The 14,068-nt window shown below is 36.8% G+C and overlaps 1 protein-coding gene across 3 annotated transcripts in view; it reads left to right on the top strand.

Annotated features, from left to right (window-relative positions):
• si:ch211-282j22.3 (ER degradation-enhancing alpha-mannosidase-like protein 3) overlaps positions 1-11,055 on the top strand; it is a 73,514-nt gene extending 62,459 nt beyond the window's left edge. For 2 of the 3 annotated variants that reach the window (XM_041193095.1, XM_041193097.1), the window contains 3 exons: positions 295-460; positions 817-1,008; positions 2,517-10,065. In XM_041193095.1, the coding sequence (XP_041049029.1) occupies positions 295-460; positions 817-1,008; positions 2,517-2,812 (654 nt within the window). In that variant the 3' untranslated portion in view covers positions 2,813-10,065. Of the gene's footprint in view, positions 1-294; positions 461-816; positions 1,009-2,516; positions 10,066-10,802 lie in introns of those variants that run through there. The other variant, XM_041193096.1, reaches the window with a different exon arrangement.
• The last annotated feature ends 3,013 nt before the right edge of the window (positions 11,056-14,068 follow it).

Below are 14,068 nucleotides of genomic sequence, written 5' to 3'. Positions count from 1 at the left end.
GTATGACACATCCTCAAATAGGCAAGTTACTTGCTCCAAGAAATCTACTGATGCTGCTCCAAAAGTCCCCTTGGTATTTCTCATCCTGATTTATTTTGTATTCTTTGCTCCTCCGATGAAGTGCTTGGCCTCTATTAACGCTTCTGTACAGAGGCCAGCCAAGGAACTAATCACCTGTCCATCGGGGCTATGATCCCCAATCACATTGCCCCTCCAGTCACTTTATTTTCCTCTTCTGCACTGCGTTAATAGTTATTGAGCTGTTACTTCATGAGCTTTTTTTGTCCTTTGTAGGTTAAAGGTACCCTGATAAAAGCCATCCCCTACACTGCCTGCTTAGATGTGGCAAACTCAGATGAGGTCCAAGGTAAAATTGTCCTAGCACAACGTGGAGACTGCATGTTTGCAATTAAGGCAAGGAATTTGCAGAAGGTTGGAGCCATTGGTGCTGTCATTATTGGTAGGTATTGTTTATTTTAAATATGTTGGTGTAATTTACTTTATTATTTTAAAGTGGAAAAAACGCTGTAGGTTCTGTAACAGTAACTTTACATGCTATCTGAAATAGAGCCTTACAGAACCCACAAGACTTGAGTATCTTTTCCTGTCAGAGTAAATCACCTTGTGCTAGAATGTCACTTTGATGAATTTGGAGGCATCTAGTAGCTATAAAATTAATTACACAAGGCTTTTTTAGAAAAGAACATTTGTATGTTTCCAAAAGCTAGGTAGGCAGTGGTGAATTGTGTTTTATTTGTCAGAATAGTTCGTTTTGTCTGCAACTCAATTTCTTAATTCCTTTACATTCCCTTTCAGATAATGTGGAAGGCAGTAGCAGTGATGCCTCCCCTGTATTCCAGATGGCTGGTGATGGAGAGAACGCCAGTGATATCACCATACCTCTCCTTTTCCTCTTTCACAAGGAAGGCACAATCTTACTGGATGCTTTGAATGAAAACCAAAATGTAGATGTACTGTTAATAGATAAATCCAAGCAGCTAGGGAAAGGTTTGTAGTTTTTTGCTAATCCTTAATACGACGAGCTTTTGAACTGTGTTTGTAATTCAAGTCTTTTTTTAAATTCGTCTGTGTAGCTGTTAACCTGTTCAGCATGTCAAAGGCAACCAAAAGGTTAGGGAGGAACAAAGAACTTTGGTCAGTCATGCAGGATGGCTTTGGTTACACTAATGCTTTAAGTGGATTGAAAGGATGAAGAGAGTGTTATTACCGATGCAGTTGGTAAAGCTGAGTTATTTAAAAATCCCAGAGGGAAACTTTAACCAACTGTCATAACCTATAATTTTAAGTGTTATGTTTGGGATGTGACTCTAAATTCAGGAATCAGACCACCAATTCTCGAGGTTTTACATTAAAATAAATGAAACATTTAATTAATTTATACAGGTTAAAATATATATACACATGGCTTCAAATTACTACTATCATAACTTTTAACAAATTCCCAAACTAATCTCCATTAAGGCAACAGCAATCCATAGACTTTCCCAAACACCAGGTAAAGCATTTTCACCTTATGAATTCAAAATGAGGTTCTTTTCTCTTTGGTTCCTGTGGAGACAGTTGGAGGCTTGGTATCTGCTAGATAAGTGTCAGTTCTCACCCCACTTCTTGAATGGTCTATTCAAAAAATGCAAATGCACGCTATCTCTTTTACATATCAAAACGAGTACACATCAAAACATCCAGATTAGCTGGCTTTACTCATATTAAGACACACCCACAGACCAAACCTCTATTTTAAAAGAAAAAATATTCCAATAATATATATGTTAATAGCATCATGATAGAGAGTAATATATAGAGAAGGGACAGATTTGAAATTGGTGATAGTGTCAGAAAACAGAGGAATCCTGTAGAAGCTTCTTTAAGAAGAGGGATGATAGTTTTGAAAAGCCTAGGAATCCCGGAGGATAAAGGATGGTTACCAAAGTAGGCAAGCACAGGACTGAGATGGGGAAGTTAGGTTGTTACAAGTTGGGTCAGAAGGATACTTTGAGAAATTATGCAATGTACATTATTGAAGTGATTAATTTGATGAGGGTCTGGGTGGAGAAGGTATTGGATAAGGTGAAGGGTTTTGAGAAGCAAGGAAGAGAGGAAGATGGGGGATATAGAGGCAACTGAGCAGTTGGTGTCTATTTTGGAAACAAAGCAGTCGAGAAAAATCTTCAAGAATATTTGAAGAGTGGACTAAGAGCATGGGGGAGGGAAATGAGAGGAGATAGTTTGTGATGGAGGGATGGAAATTTATTTTGTCTTGTTCTTCAAGATAACCTGGAATAATAGGCAGGGCTTGGTCAGAGACAGGTAAACTTGGTGCGACATGAAGTGGTCAAGCAAGCTCTGGCTTATAAAACATTTGACATATTTCTGGTTGAGTTTTCATGGTATTTCAACAGTTGATTTTTGCTAGATTATTCCATAGTAGAAATAATTATGTAACTCTCTTGCTTGTTAGAGTAGTAAATCCATTGTTAAATTGCCATTTATTCCAGAAAGCAAAGATGTGGAAAAATCTACTGGAGAAATAACAATCCATATCCAAATTGAGTCTGTAGATGCCCAGATTGCTCAACTAGAACTTGGCATAAGTTCACAGAGCTGTCCAGGGCCAGAGTCAACAGAGCATTCAGATGAGAATGCTGGCAGACTTGAAGAAGCCCAAAGTCAGGAAGTTGGTGAGCTTCCATCTGATGCAGAACAGGAAGCGATTGAAGACTACACATCTGTACCATTGGACTTTAAGGAAGAAGTGGATACTTCTGAAGAAACCGACAAGGATGAGCTATAAATACTGGTTTCTTTCAAAACAAAGTTGCATTTTGTTTAACTCTGTTTAAATGCAGAGGGACTGTGCAATCCTAGATTTTTCAAAAACAATGCTGCTTATATTAAATCTAGAATTCCACTCTTTGTTACCAGCTTTCTGGACAGGTCCTTCAGGACTAAGGAAGTGAGCTATGAATGGGGAAGAGAAATTGCATTGCCTTAACTAAAGTACATATGCTTTTAATTTATTTTGAAGGTGGGAAATCGCCATCTTTTTAGGAAGTTTCTAAATACATAGGCAGAGCTATATATTAGTAATCTGTAATTATGCCTGTCGTGCTACAATATTGGGGATGATAGTGTTCAGAATGTAATCAGGTGGTGATCACTGAAATGAACATTTTGTAGATTGTATTGCTATGGAGGAAGCAATGAATTTTGGTTGAACGAGTTGCCTTTTACGATGCAAAGGAACCAGCTATTTAAAGTAACTTGCTATTACTACTGTACACCAGTAGTATATATGCAAATCAAAATAGAGAGTGGACCACATTTTTCAGAGTGATTTCAATTTAGGTTTGAGATGCACCTGGCAAAATTGACCGAGTTCAACAAACTATTACTTCCCAACTCTGGCACCTGCATCAATGAAAACTTTTCAATCTACCTACAATTTCTGTAACACTGACATGGCGTAAAACTGAACTACATTTTCAGACTAGCAATAAATATTTAGTCAATAATTTATAATGGTAGAAATGCATAAATATTGAAACTGGATACCAAGTCATTTGTACAGAATACAAATATGTTCATGAACAGATTGCAGGTCCTTTATACTAAAATGTTAAGCCAGTATTCACAGGGTTAAATTGTATGCAGGTTAATTCATTCATATATCAGGGACTTTGAAGAAAATTTGTTTATGAGCCTTCAACTTTTTCCCCAGTGGAAATGAGTGAATTTTTTACTACATGAAAGCAAGTACAATGACACTCCAGTACTGAAACTCATTAAAATTGAGTGTTTGATACTATCTAAGAAATACAGTAAAATAGGGAAACCTAATGGCAATTTCTGACGATTGGAATCTGAATACCTAAATCTTTTTTGGTTGGTGGGATGAAAGGAAGTTTTTTGTAAATTATCTGACCAACCAAATTCTGATAGTAGCTCGAAGTCCAAATCAATGCAATTCTAAACGTTGGTTGTCACTTAGCTACAATTCAGCAAGAGGCCAAAAATACACAAGCTGTCAAGAATCTGGTACACGTTTAACAGATCAAACCTTCATCAACCAGGATATAACCTACCTCCAAACAACTTGTATAATGTCAGACCTTAAGAGGTATTCGTCACTTGCATACATGCTTCTAAAATGTATTTGGAGCAGCTTTAAAGAAACAAATAGATTTTTAAATCCCCACAATGAGGGTTCAGGAAAGGTGGATGAAGCTTTAAATTATAGCATTGAGTGCATGTTTGCTTATTGGCCCTTGTGTCAGTAACTTAAGCACTAGCACAATTTAATCAGATGTTGTATGTGGGTTTTACTTGTTAGGACATTTGGTTTCATTTTTATAATGAAACAATCTGCAGAAGTATGGGTACAGATATACTGCCATATTCACTTTGCAAAACAATTTCAGGTGCTTGGTAATATGAAAGTTATTTATAATTTAGATGTCGGATCCTGGTCAAATCCTCAACGCATGAGATATGAAACCTCCTACCGGAGTCATCACGCCAGTATAAGTTTGCTTTGGGTGCCATTCAACTCTAGGCCAGTATAAAGCACTATTTTAAAAGACCATTGTAACTGCTTTTTAATACACTGCATCAAGTCTTTAGATAAAGCAACACTGTCATGTGTGTTCTAAGAACAAAATGATGGTGGAAAGAGCAAATTTTTGCACACATGTCAAAGCATGCATGCAGCAGAATGTCATTGATACTCACCTGAGATTAGTCCACAACATAAGCATCTGACGTTACCTGTCTCCAATTGGTAGCTGCAGTTTCAATATTGTATATTTGTCTGCATATCTCCTGTTCAGAAATGTTACATTTAAACTTTATTTTACATCAGCTTGGACCATGGAACGTTAAGTCACATAGTAAAACAGTGAAATCCAGTTACCATTTGCTCATTTTTTAAAAGGCAGGAGTAAATGTAAGTTGTTTTTTTTTTTGGTTGAAATGTTACTTGAAGCTTTGGCCCTTCAAATTTATTTCAATACAATATTCTTAACAGTAACTCAGGCAGGATTATTTTTATGTATTCAAATGAAGTGCTTACCAGCTATGTAACCTTCAGTGGTTTTTAATTTAAACATAACTTGAGTATTTGTGTTAATGAAACACTTTGGGCGGAATTTAATGTAGGCGATGGGGATCTCATCCGCTGGCTGGAGACCTGTCATGATCCCCACATCGCCTCTTTAGGGAAGGCCTGCCATATTAAGTTTTAATCGGGCGGGCCTTCTTCAGAATCAAGGAGGGGCAGAAGTCCCCCCTACCAATCAGAGGTCAGCAGCTCTTCATCATTGCTCGGCAGCACCACCAGAGAGGAGGTGGCTGCTGCCAGTAATAAGGCCTAGAATCACTGAGGGACCCAAGCCACAGGTGAATGATTGTGGGAGGGGGATTGCAGGGTGGGAGTCATGAGGAAACGGGTGTAGGGGAGTTGGCAGTAAAGGCAGGGGTTGACTCTAAGTGGACCTCTCCTTTCCAATGCTGAGTCCCTCAATCAGGCTCTAAGTACCTTTGAATGTGGGACCTCCTCCCCCTCCCCTTCCCCGGAAGCCCACAAGCAATCCTGATAGAGTTTGCTTTTCAGGCTTCCCGCATGCTGAGTCACCCACCAGCCACTGGGTGAATACCAGCGACAGGAGATGAGGTCCTTAAGTGGGCATTAATTGTCCACTTAGGTGTTCAATTGGCATCCATGAGCCTTTCTGCCACTGGGGCAGAGTCCAGAAGGCACTGGGGTCTCCACTCGCCACCCTCCCAGCAGATACAATGTCCCCCCACATCAAACTTGCCATTGGTGAGGGCATTAAATTTTACTCTGATTTCTTCCCAAGTATGCTGTGTATGGCATATTATGATGCAATTTTTATTTTAAATGCTAATATGCAATATATCTTTCACACTCAAACCCAGATCTCAAAATTATTCAAATTTTTAAGTGTAATGTTTAATAATTTGCTTAGAACTCAAGAACTGTGTTTACTAATTTCACAGTGGAAAATTAACACTCTGCTTGCTTTCATCATATTTGTATTTTTTCTTCCTACCTGCCGCATGTTTTCCTGTAGTGATTCCTGCAAGCCCAGGAGAAGGGAGAAAGGGGGAAGGGAGTCATTTCATAATCTTGATTAATATTTATTCTGCTTCTGTGCAATTTATTTTTATTTTAATAATCACATTGCTTATTGATTTTTAAAAAAAAATGATCATCCTGACTATGCTATCAATTTTATTATTTGTAAATGCAGCCAGACGTCCTATTGCAGTTGAAACTATAATTTTTAATTTTAATAGTTTTGGTGTAAGTTTGTCAACTATAGTACTTTGACTCTGCTGCTGCCACTCCTTTTCCTTTATTATACATTAGCTTAAAATGTGCATTGTACAAATGGCATTCAACTAAATTTGTTTCTAAGATGCAATGTATATTCTAATCTATCAAGAGTAAAGCAAGATTTTAATGGTACAGTTTAATTCTTCAAATATATTGGGATTGAAGTTGATACCTACTGCAGGCCAGTCACTTATAATCAATAGCTTAACACTATATAGTACTTGAAATAGGTTTATGGTGTTCATTATATGAATTTAAAAATATGTGTTAAATGATATTCAGTTCTAGACCAGGAGCAGTTTGTAGGTCAAATACTCATATGCATATTGAGACTAATTTTATAAACAATGCTGCAGAACAAAAGTTTACCTAGTTATCTGTCTCATTTGGATGTGCAAGTAAAAATTGAGCAGAAAGATTATGCAGATAATCTAGTCAGTATTTTTAATTTTTTGCCAAGAATATTATTGGCTATTTTCGTAAAACAATATTATTTCTGCATTAAATTGTTTTCAGGTTAACAATTGAGTTGGTGTTTTTGATAGGATTCAACCTTTTTTAAATAAAGTGGATGGAAAAGCATTATTTCTAAAGGTATAGCTTTTTTGCAGTCTATGCAATAAAGTTAACAGCAGTAAAGTGTGCCAAAATGGCTTAGGATTAGTTTATAATAACTTCTGGCCAATTTTAATGGGTTAGTTTTTTTATTCTAAAAAAGAACTGACTTGAATTTGTATAGATCCTTTCACAACCTCAGGCTGTCCCAAAATTTGTTACAGCTAATTAAATACTTTTTGAAACGTAGTTGCTATTGCAATGTATGAAACATGAAACCTAATTTGCACACAAGATCCCACAAACAGCAATGAGAATTTTTTTCTTAATCTATTCACAGGATGTGGATATTGCTGGAAAATCAGCATTTATTGCTCATCTCTAGTTACCCCAAGAAGGAGGAGGTGAATGTTGGGTAGAGTTGCAGGATTTGGACCAAGTGAAATAAATGACCAGATGATTATTTTATTATTGTTGTTTGAAGATGAAGCTCCTCTGCTGTTCAAATAGTGCCATAGTTTACATACACCTGAGAAGGCAGACTGGGCTTTAAAATCTCATCTGAAAGACTGTGTACCTCCCAACTGTCAGCATAGTTGCATATTTAAATCTTGTGAGGTGGTACTTGAACTTCCTAACTCTGAGGTCAGAGTGCTACCACTGAGCTAAGGTTAACATCTAAATCTTGTAATTAGTTTAATGTTATTTTGGCAAGTTTAGGCAAAAACAGTAAATTTTTAGGTGAATATTAGGTAAGGTAGATGCTCAGTCTGAGTGTACTGCCTGGAAAACTTTATTTATATTGCCCTGATTGAGTATTTCTGTAGAGTGAATGAAACTGCTTTTTGAATGTTTGGGAATTAATTATTTTCTATGGAAGTGGGAAGCCCTTGCCCCCATTGGAACATGGTTCTAGTAAATCTGAGACACGGGAGAAGTCAGAAATGCCATTGTCACATATTTAATAATGTATTTTCAAAGATAAATAAGTTATGCCCTGACTCTTTATAATTGAGTAGAATTCACATCTTGCATTAGCAAGATTTTATTGTATTAAGTTTTAAATATTAAATGAGATTGTGTCCTTTATGCTGTAGCTATATTTCCAGTGTATTGTGGTGCAGAAATTGTGCTGTTTAACAGCTTATATAACACTAAGTACTTAAATTCTCTTTCTAAATGGAAAAAATGCTGATATATGAACACTGGGGAATGTGAAAGGGATTTTGAGTGCCTTGTAGATAAGGAAACTGTAAAGTCGAAATGGCAAATACTTTATATTGTTACAAAACCATCATATTGTAAAAACAGTTAAGTAGAGGAAATATTTTATTTCAGAGCTTGCTACACAAGTGCTATTTCAAGTACAAATTAAAGGACTGCTACCCTGGGATCATTGTATTGGTCGTTTTGCATGTTCCAGAAACGTGAGTGGATAAATGCAAAATAGAATTTGCTTTTGTCTTACTGAAAACTTGAAGATCACAATTTTTCATGTATCCAGGGAACGATATGTATTACCCAATGGTTTTTTAGCTATTCCATTTTTGTGAACAATTTAGCACCCTCTCATTAGTTGCGATTTAGTTTAAATTACCATTTGTGAAATGGTTTGCCATAGCTTTAATATTATGCCTTTTTTTGTGCACAACCATATTCCTTAGTTCTAAAGTCAGTATGACTAACATACCTTATTGAGCATTTAAGTAAATTGATCACCTTTATCATGTTAACTTTCTTTGCTGCCCCATACTTTTCTTCTGGAGAGAGTCCTATCTCCCATTGTGCTTGAAAATTGATAATTTGATTGTCTGGGATGGATCTGAAGACTTTGTTTTTCAAGTCTTGTTACTAAAATATGATCATTAAAATAAGCATACTATTTCCACATATCTTGTTGAACTCAATCAAAACTGGATTGATTTTTTTTCACTCATTCATAGAAAATGGACAAATAATATCCACAAGCAACTCAATTTTAAAAAAAAGTTTTAATGCTTAAAAAAAAGTGACATTGGCACCATAATTAATTGGAATCTAACATCATCAGAGTAAGACATGAATTATTCAAAATCCTAATGGGAACAATGAGAGCAAAATCAAATGGTTAATGGGTACAACTACTAAACTTAGTGTTATTTCTTAGTTATTCACTACTGCAATTAATGTAATTGTGGCTGAATTGTATAAATAAACCTGTTTTTTTATATAGCTGGCTAAATTTCAATGTACATTTTCAGGGAAGTTGAATCATATTTCAGTGTTCCAGAGAATTTATGAATGCTTTAATCTATATAAGGGGCCTCATTGTAGTTTTAATTTTGATTGAGGTATGTTGACAATAAAAAATGTGTGCACAAATGATGAACTTTTACAAATACTTTGTCTTTAAAGTCTAAATGTTGAGTGAAATGTATAATAAATAATATCTAGTCACTGTAGAATTGAAGATATTTTTAAATTGGAGGGTTAGGGTGTTCATGTAAACAACAGAACAATATTGAGAAGCTCTTGCCAGTATCGTTTCAGTTTTGACATATGACCACCACTTTCTCAGGACAGAATTGTTTAATTGCTCTCTTCAAAAAGGTGTTTTTGACATTGTACAAGGTAAAGAAATATTGTTAGTTTACACTCTTTAACTGTACCTCATTTTGGGCCATTCTACTTTGATAAGTGAGATGCAGGATGAAAAATGAAGAGGCATATTGCTTATTTACCATCCTGAGCTATAATTCAAAATCAAAATGCTTCTGAAGCTTATCCAAGATGTAATCTGCATCTTGCAGTGTTGTCATATTAAGGATGACATGAATGCCATGTTAATAGATCTTGCATTCAAACGAAAAATCCAAACACATTTTGAACTATAGGCAAAAGCTAAGAAATGAAGAACAATACAGGTGTTTTGGAATTTACCATTTGCAGCAACTGTTCACACAGAATCCTGTACTGCCTCGATGCTTTAATAGTCAGATGTGTTTTAAAAGTCTCATGTGCTCCTTAAATATTGTTATTGGATATGAGTTACAGATATTGAGTTGTCAATTAATAATGGACAAATTTAATACATCTACACTTTGTTTGTAATTGTATAATTGGCAGGGCCAATACAAATTTGTCATGGAAACCTTTAATATGTGTTTTGTTCATTAATTTTATATTCCATGCAAGTGACACCGGATAAAAGTGATGTTTCGGTTTATATACTGACTGCTGGAAAAATTAGTATTTCCCTTAATAGTGCTTCAGTTAATTCATTTCCTGGTTTGAAGCAGGTCACATTTCAGCAAAGTGCTACCATCAGAACACTAGAATCCTGAGCTTAATTCATTTGATGACTTAATGTAGGCTGCTGTACTGACCAGCAGGCCACATGTTGGATTCCTGGCCTGTTTTCAGTTAATAGCTTTCAGACACACAATAAAGTCCCTGGGATTGAGAATAAAAATCAGCAGAAGTTCTATTTTCCGTTCAGTTGAAAAAGGCTTTACACAGACGTTGGGTGACAACAAGTGAGCTGTGTTGCCTCCTTAACAGTTTAACAGTCAGTTGACGTCAATGTTTGAGGCTCACATATGAAGACGAGACAATGGATGCACCGTTAGATACATGTGCCTTTAGACTGATACCCCAGCAAATGTTGATGCCTAGAGAAAGAAAATTGGAAAAGTAAAGAAATTCACAGCAGTTGTTCCATAGCATTTTGATGATGGAAATTTTGATCAAACTACAGAGAAGGCACTTGCATTGCCCAAACGGCAGTGTTTACTCATGACCTTGGTTGGGAAGTGCTGAATAGGAGCTCTAAATTTGTCTAGTTTGTGCCTTACAAGTAACTAAATGTTCTTGGCATGATCTTTGATTGCAGGTCAGAAGATACTTTGTTTCCGTGGTGGAATAATGTCAGAGCTTCAAAGACATACATGTACAACTGCAGAAGGGAGAAGGAGAAAAGAAATGGCAGGATGAGGGAAAGAGAGATCCTTAGAAGTATGTTGTGTTTGTTTGGAGGTTTTTGTACCTGTATGTTTCTCCTTTGTAACCTTCCTTGTTGTTTTTTGTCTCTCTGTCCTAATCCCTATCTAACTTGTATCTCTAAATATACCTGCTCACTCCTGCTCTCTCATTCTCCAAAAACCAAGGACCATTTTTGAATTGTCATGAAATATGAAAATATTTAATGTAGATCATAAGCTTATATTTACAATTTGTAATGAGTGTGGGGTTTTCAACTTTTGCCAAGTCAAATGAGGTTGGCAGAACAGAATGGGATTCATCTACAAAATTTGTTGAAAACATTAATGAATAGAATTAAAGGGGCCATGTGGTCCATTGTGCCCATGATAACCCCTTAAAAGAGTTACGAATTAGTCCCACTCCCCTCCTTTTTTTCCGAAGTTGTGCAATTTTCCCCCTTCAAGTAATTATTCAATTCACTTCTTTTGAAGGTTATTATTGAATTTGCTCCCAGCATCCTTTCAAGCAGTGCATTCCAGAGCATAGCTTGCTGTGTTTAAAAAAAAAAAAGACCTCATGTCACCTCTGGTTCTTTTGCCAATTACCTTAATTTTGTGTCCTCTGGCCTTATGCCACTAAATACAGTTTCTCTTTATCACTCTCTCAAATCTCCACATAACATTGTTTTAAGAAGAACCCCAGTTCCTCTGGTCTCCATAAGACAGACGCCTTTCATCCTCACTACCATTCTAATGGTCAAAGCAGTTTGTGCTGAGAATGCTTTAAAAGGTTGTAAGTAAAGTAATGCGGAATTTCAGTGTACTACTGAAAGCTTAATTACTGATAGCAGAATGGAGGGAGACGATGGGTTTTGAGCCAGTAGGGCAAAATTAAATGACAAGACATAGGGCTGCAAGATTCAGTTTGAATACGAGAATGAGGAATTTAAAATCCATTTGATGAGGGGTGATGAACTAGTACGCAATCACAAGAAATAGGAGCAGGAGTAGACCACGTGGCCCGTCGAGCCTGCTCTGCCAATAAATACAATCATGCCTGATCTTGGGCTTCAACTTCATTTTCCTGCCCGCTCCCCACATCCCTTAATTCCATGAAAGACCAAAAATCTGTCTATCTCAGCCTTGAAAATATTCAATGCCCTTGTAGAGAATTCCAAAGATTCACAACCCTTTGAGTGAGGTAATTTCTCCCCATCTCAGTCCTCAATGATTGGTCCCTTATCCTGAGACTGTGCCCCTGTGTTTTAGATTTCCTCACCACCAGCAATGATCTGTGTCCTCCCCATCAAGCCCTTTCAAAATTTGTAGATTTCAATGATATTTCCCCTCATTCTTCTAAAGCCCAGAGAATATAAGCCTAATTTACTCAGCCTCTCGCCATAGGGCAGCCCCTCATCCCAGGGACCAATTTAGGGAACCTTTGCTGTGCCGCTTAAAAGGTCAGTGGAGGAATTCAGAGGTGGAAGTAAGAAGAACTGAGTTTTTGTTCTTTCTTTGGATACAAGCATTGCTGGCAGGGCCAGGACTTGTTGCCAATCCCTAAATTGCCCCTGAGAAGGTGGTAACCTTTCTGAACCAAGTAGTCCATGTGGTGTAGCTACGCACACAGCGCTGTTGGGGAGGGAATTCCATGATTTTGACCCAGTAACAGTAGAGGAATGATAACATGGTTCCAAGCCAGGATGGTGAGTGACTTGGAGGGGAACTTGCAGGTGATGGTGTTCCCATGCATTTACTGCCCTTGTCCTTCTAGGTGATAGAGGTCACTGATTTGGAAGGTGCTGTCGAAGGAGCTTGTGTGCAGGTGGTTTGGCTGGAGATGTTTCCAGTGATGAGGAGAGGTGATGTGCATGGAAATGTGTTTGTAATCATAAAATTGATGCCTACAGCCCTGACTATGTTCAATTAAGATAGGTGTAAACATCCCAAGTCTGGTTACATTTTTTTAAAATAAAGTTACATATATCCTTGTCTTCCAATGAATAGATTGTTTACTTTTTGGAGAAAAGAAGTTATAAAATGAAAATAATGCCTAAATGGCCCATGGAGAGTAGTTTTCAATAACATTAAGGATTTTTTCCTTTTAACGGCACAAAACTGCAATACTCATGTTTATTGTAGACTCTAATAGTGTCAACTTCACCAAATGAAATAGTATAGGTCAAAGTCTTGAACCCTGTGGTCTTGACTAGAATGATCTCAAACCCTCCTTGAGAAAAATACTTGCATCTCCCTTGAGGCTTCCTTTTAACTTTTATCTTCTCCAACACAGTAAAGAAATGTTGTTCATATTTACAACTGTGCTCCATTGTGCAGTGTGTCACCACTTTGTTCAAATCCTATAGATTGACTCTCAAGGCTATTTATTTGAATTCTATCCATTTTTGGTAGAGGTTAGAGATTGCTTTTGCCTTTGCATATACCTTGTGATTAGCAACCTAAAAAAACTAGCAAGAACTTACTGTCACATTCACAATTTCCAGGCTATTTTTCCCACCAAAGGGCCTTAAAAATATTATCTGAACAGGAAGATTGCGCAGGGCTACAAAGCGAATGCAAGCAAGTGGCAATAGGTGAATTGCTCCTTCAGAGAGCCAGCACAGACATGACAGGCCAAATAGCCTTTCTCTGTGCTGTAACCATTCTAAAATTCTATGAAAATAACACTTTGGTTTAAATCACAACCTCTAAATGAAAGTGTATTAATTAGGATTTTTTAAAATAAAGGCACCACATCAAAAAGTGGTTAAAATACTAATAAGATGACTTTGAAGTTGTTTCCTGAAAGATTGTAAATAACAAACCATTTGTTTTGTAAATCAACAAACATCTCATACCAATTGTGTTGGGAGGTCCCTGATCTTATACGGTTGGAAAGAGTTGTCAATAAGTTAGGCCCTATATGGTTGCAAACAAAGGTAGATTTTGTTTTTAAAAGGGTTATTTTGTCACTCCAGTTTTTATTAAACTGAAAATTGCCAAAGCCAGTTCAGTCAAAGATGTGAGATTGGTAAGGTCTAGTGAAGACTCCATGCTTACTCAGGTTTTTAAAGATAAAGCTGCAAAGGCAAGCTTTCATCAGGCCAAGAAGACGAGAATGCAAAATAAGTTATTCTGTTTAAATTGGAACAGGACAATTTATGTGGGTAAGTGAGGC

This window comes from Carcharodon carcharias, chromosome 8 (genome assembly GCF_017639515.1).
Source record: "Carcharodon carcharias isolate sCarCar2 chromosome 8, sCarCar2.pri, whole genome shotgun sequence".
In the NCBI taxonomy this organism is placed as follows: Eukaryota; Metazoa; Chordata; class Chondrichthyes; order Lamniformes; family Lamnidae; genus Carcharodon; species Carcharodon carcharias.
Note: the sequence above shows the minus strand (reverse complement) of the source record. Positions and strands in the feature narration are given on the sequence as shown.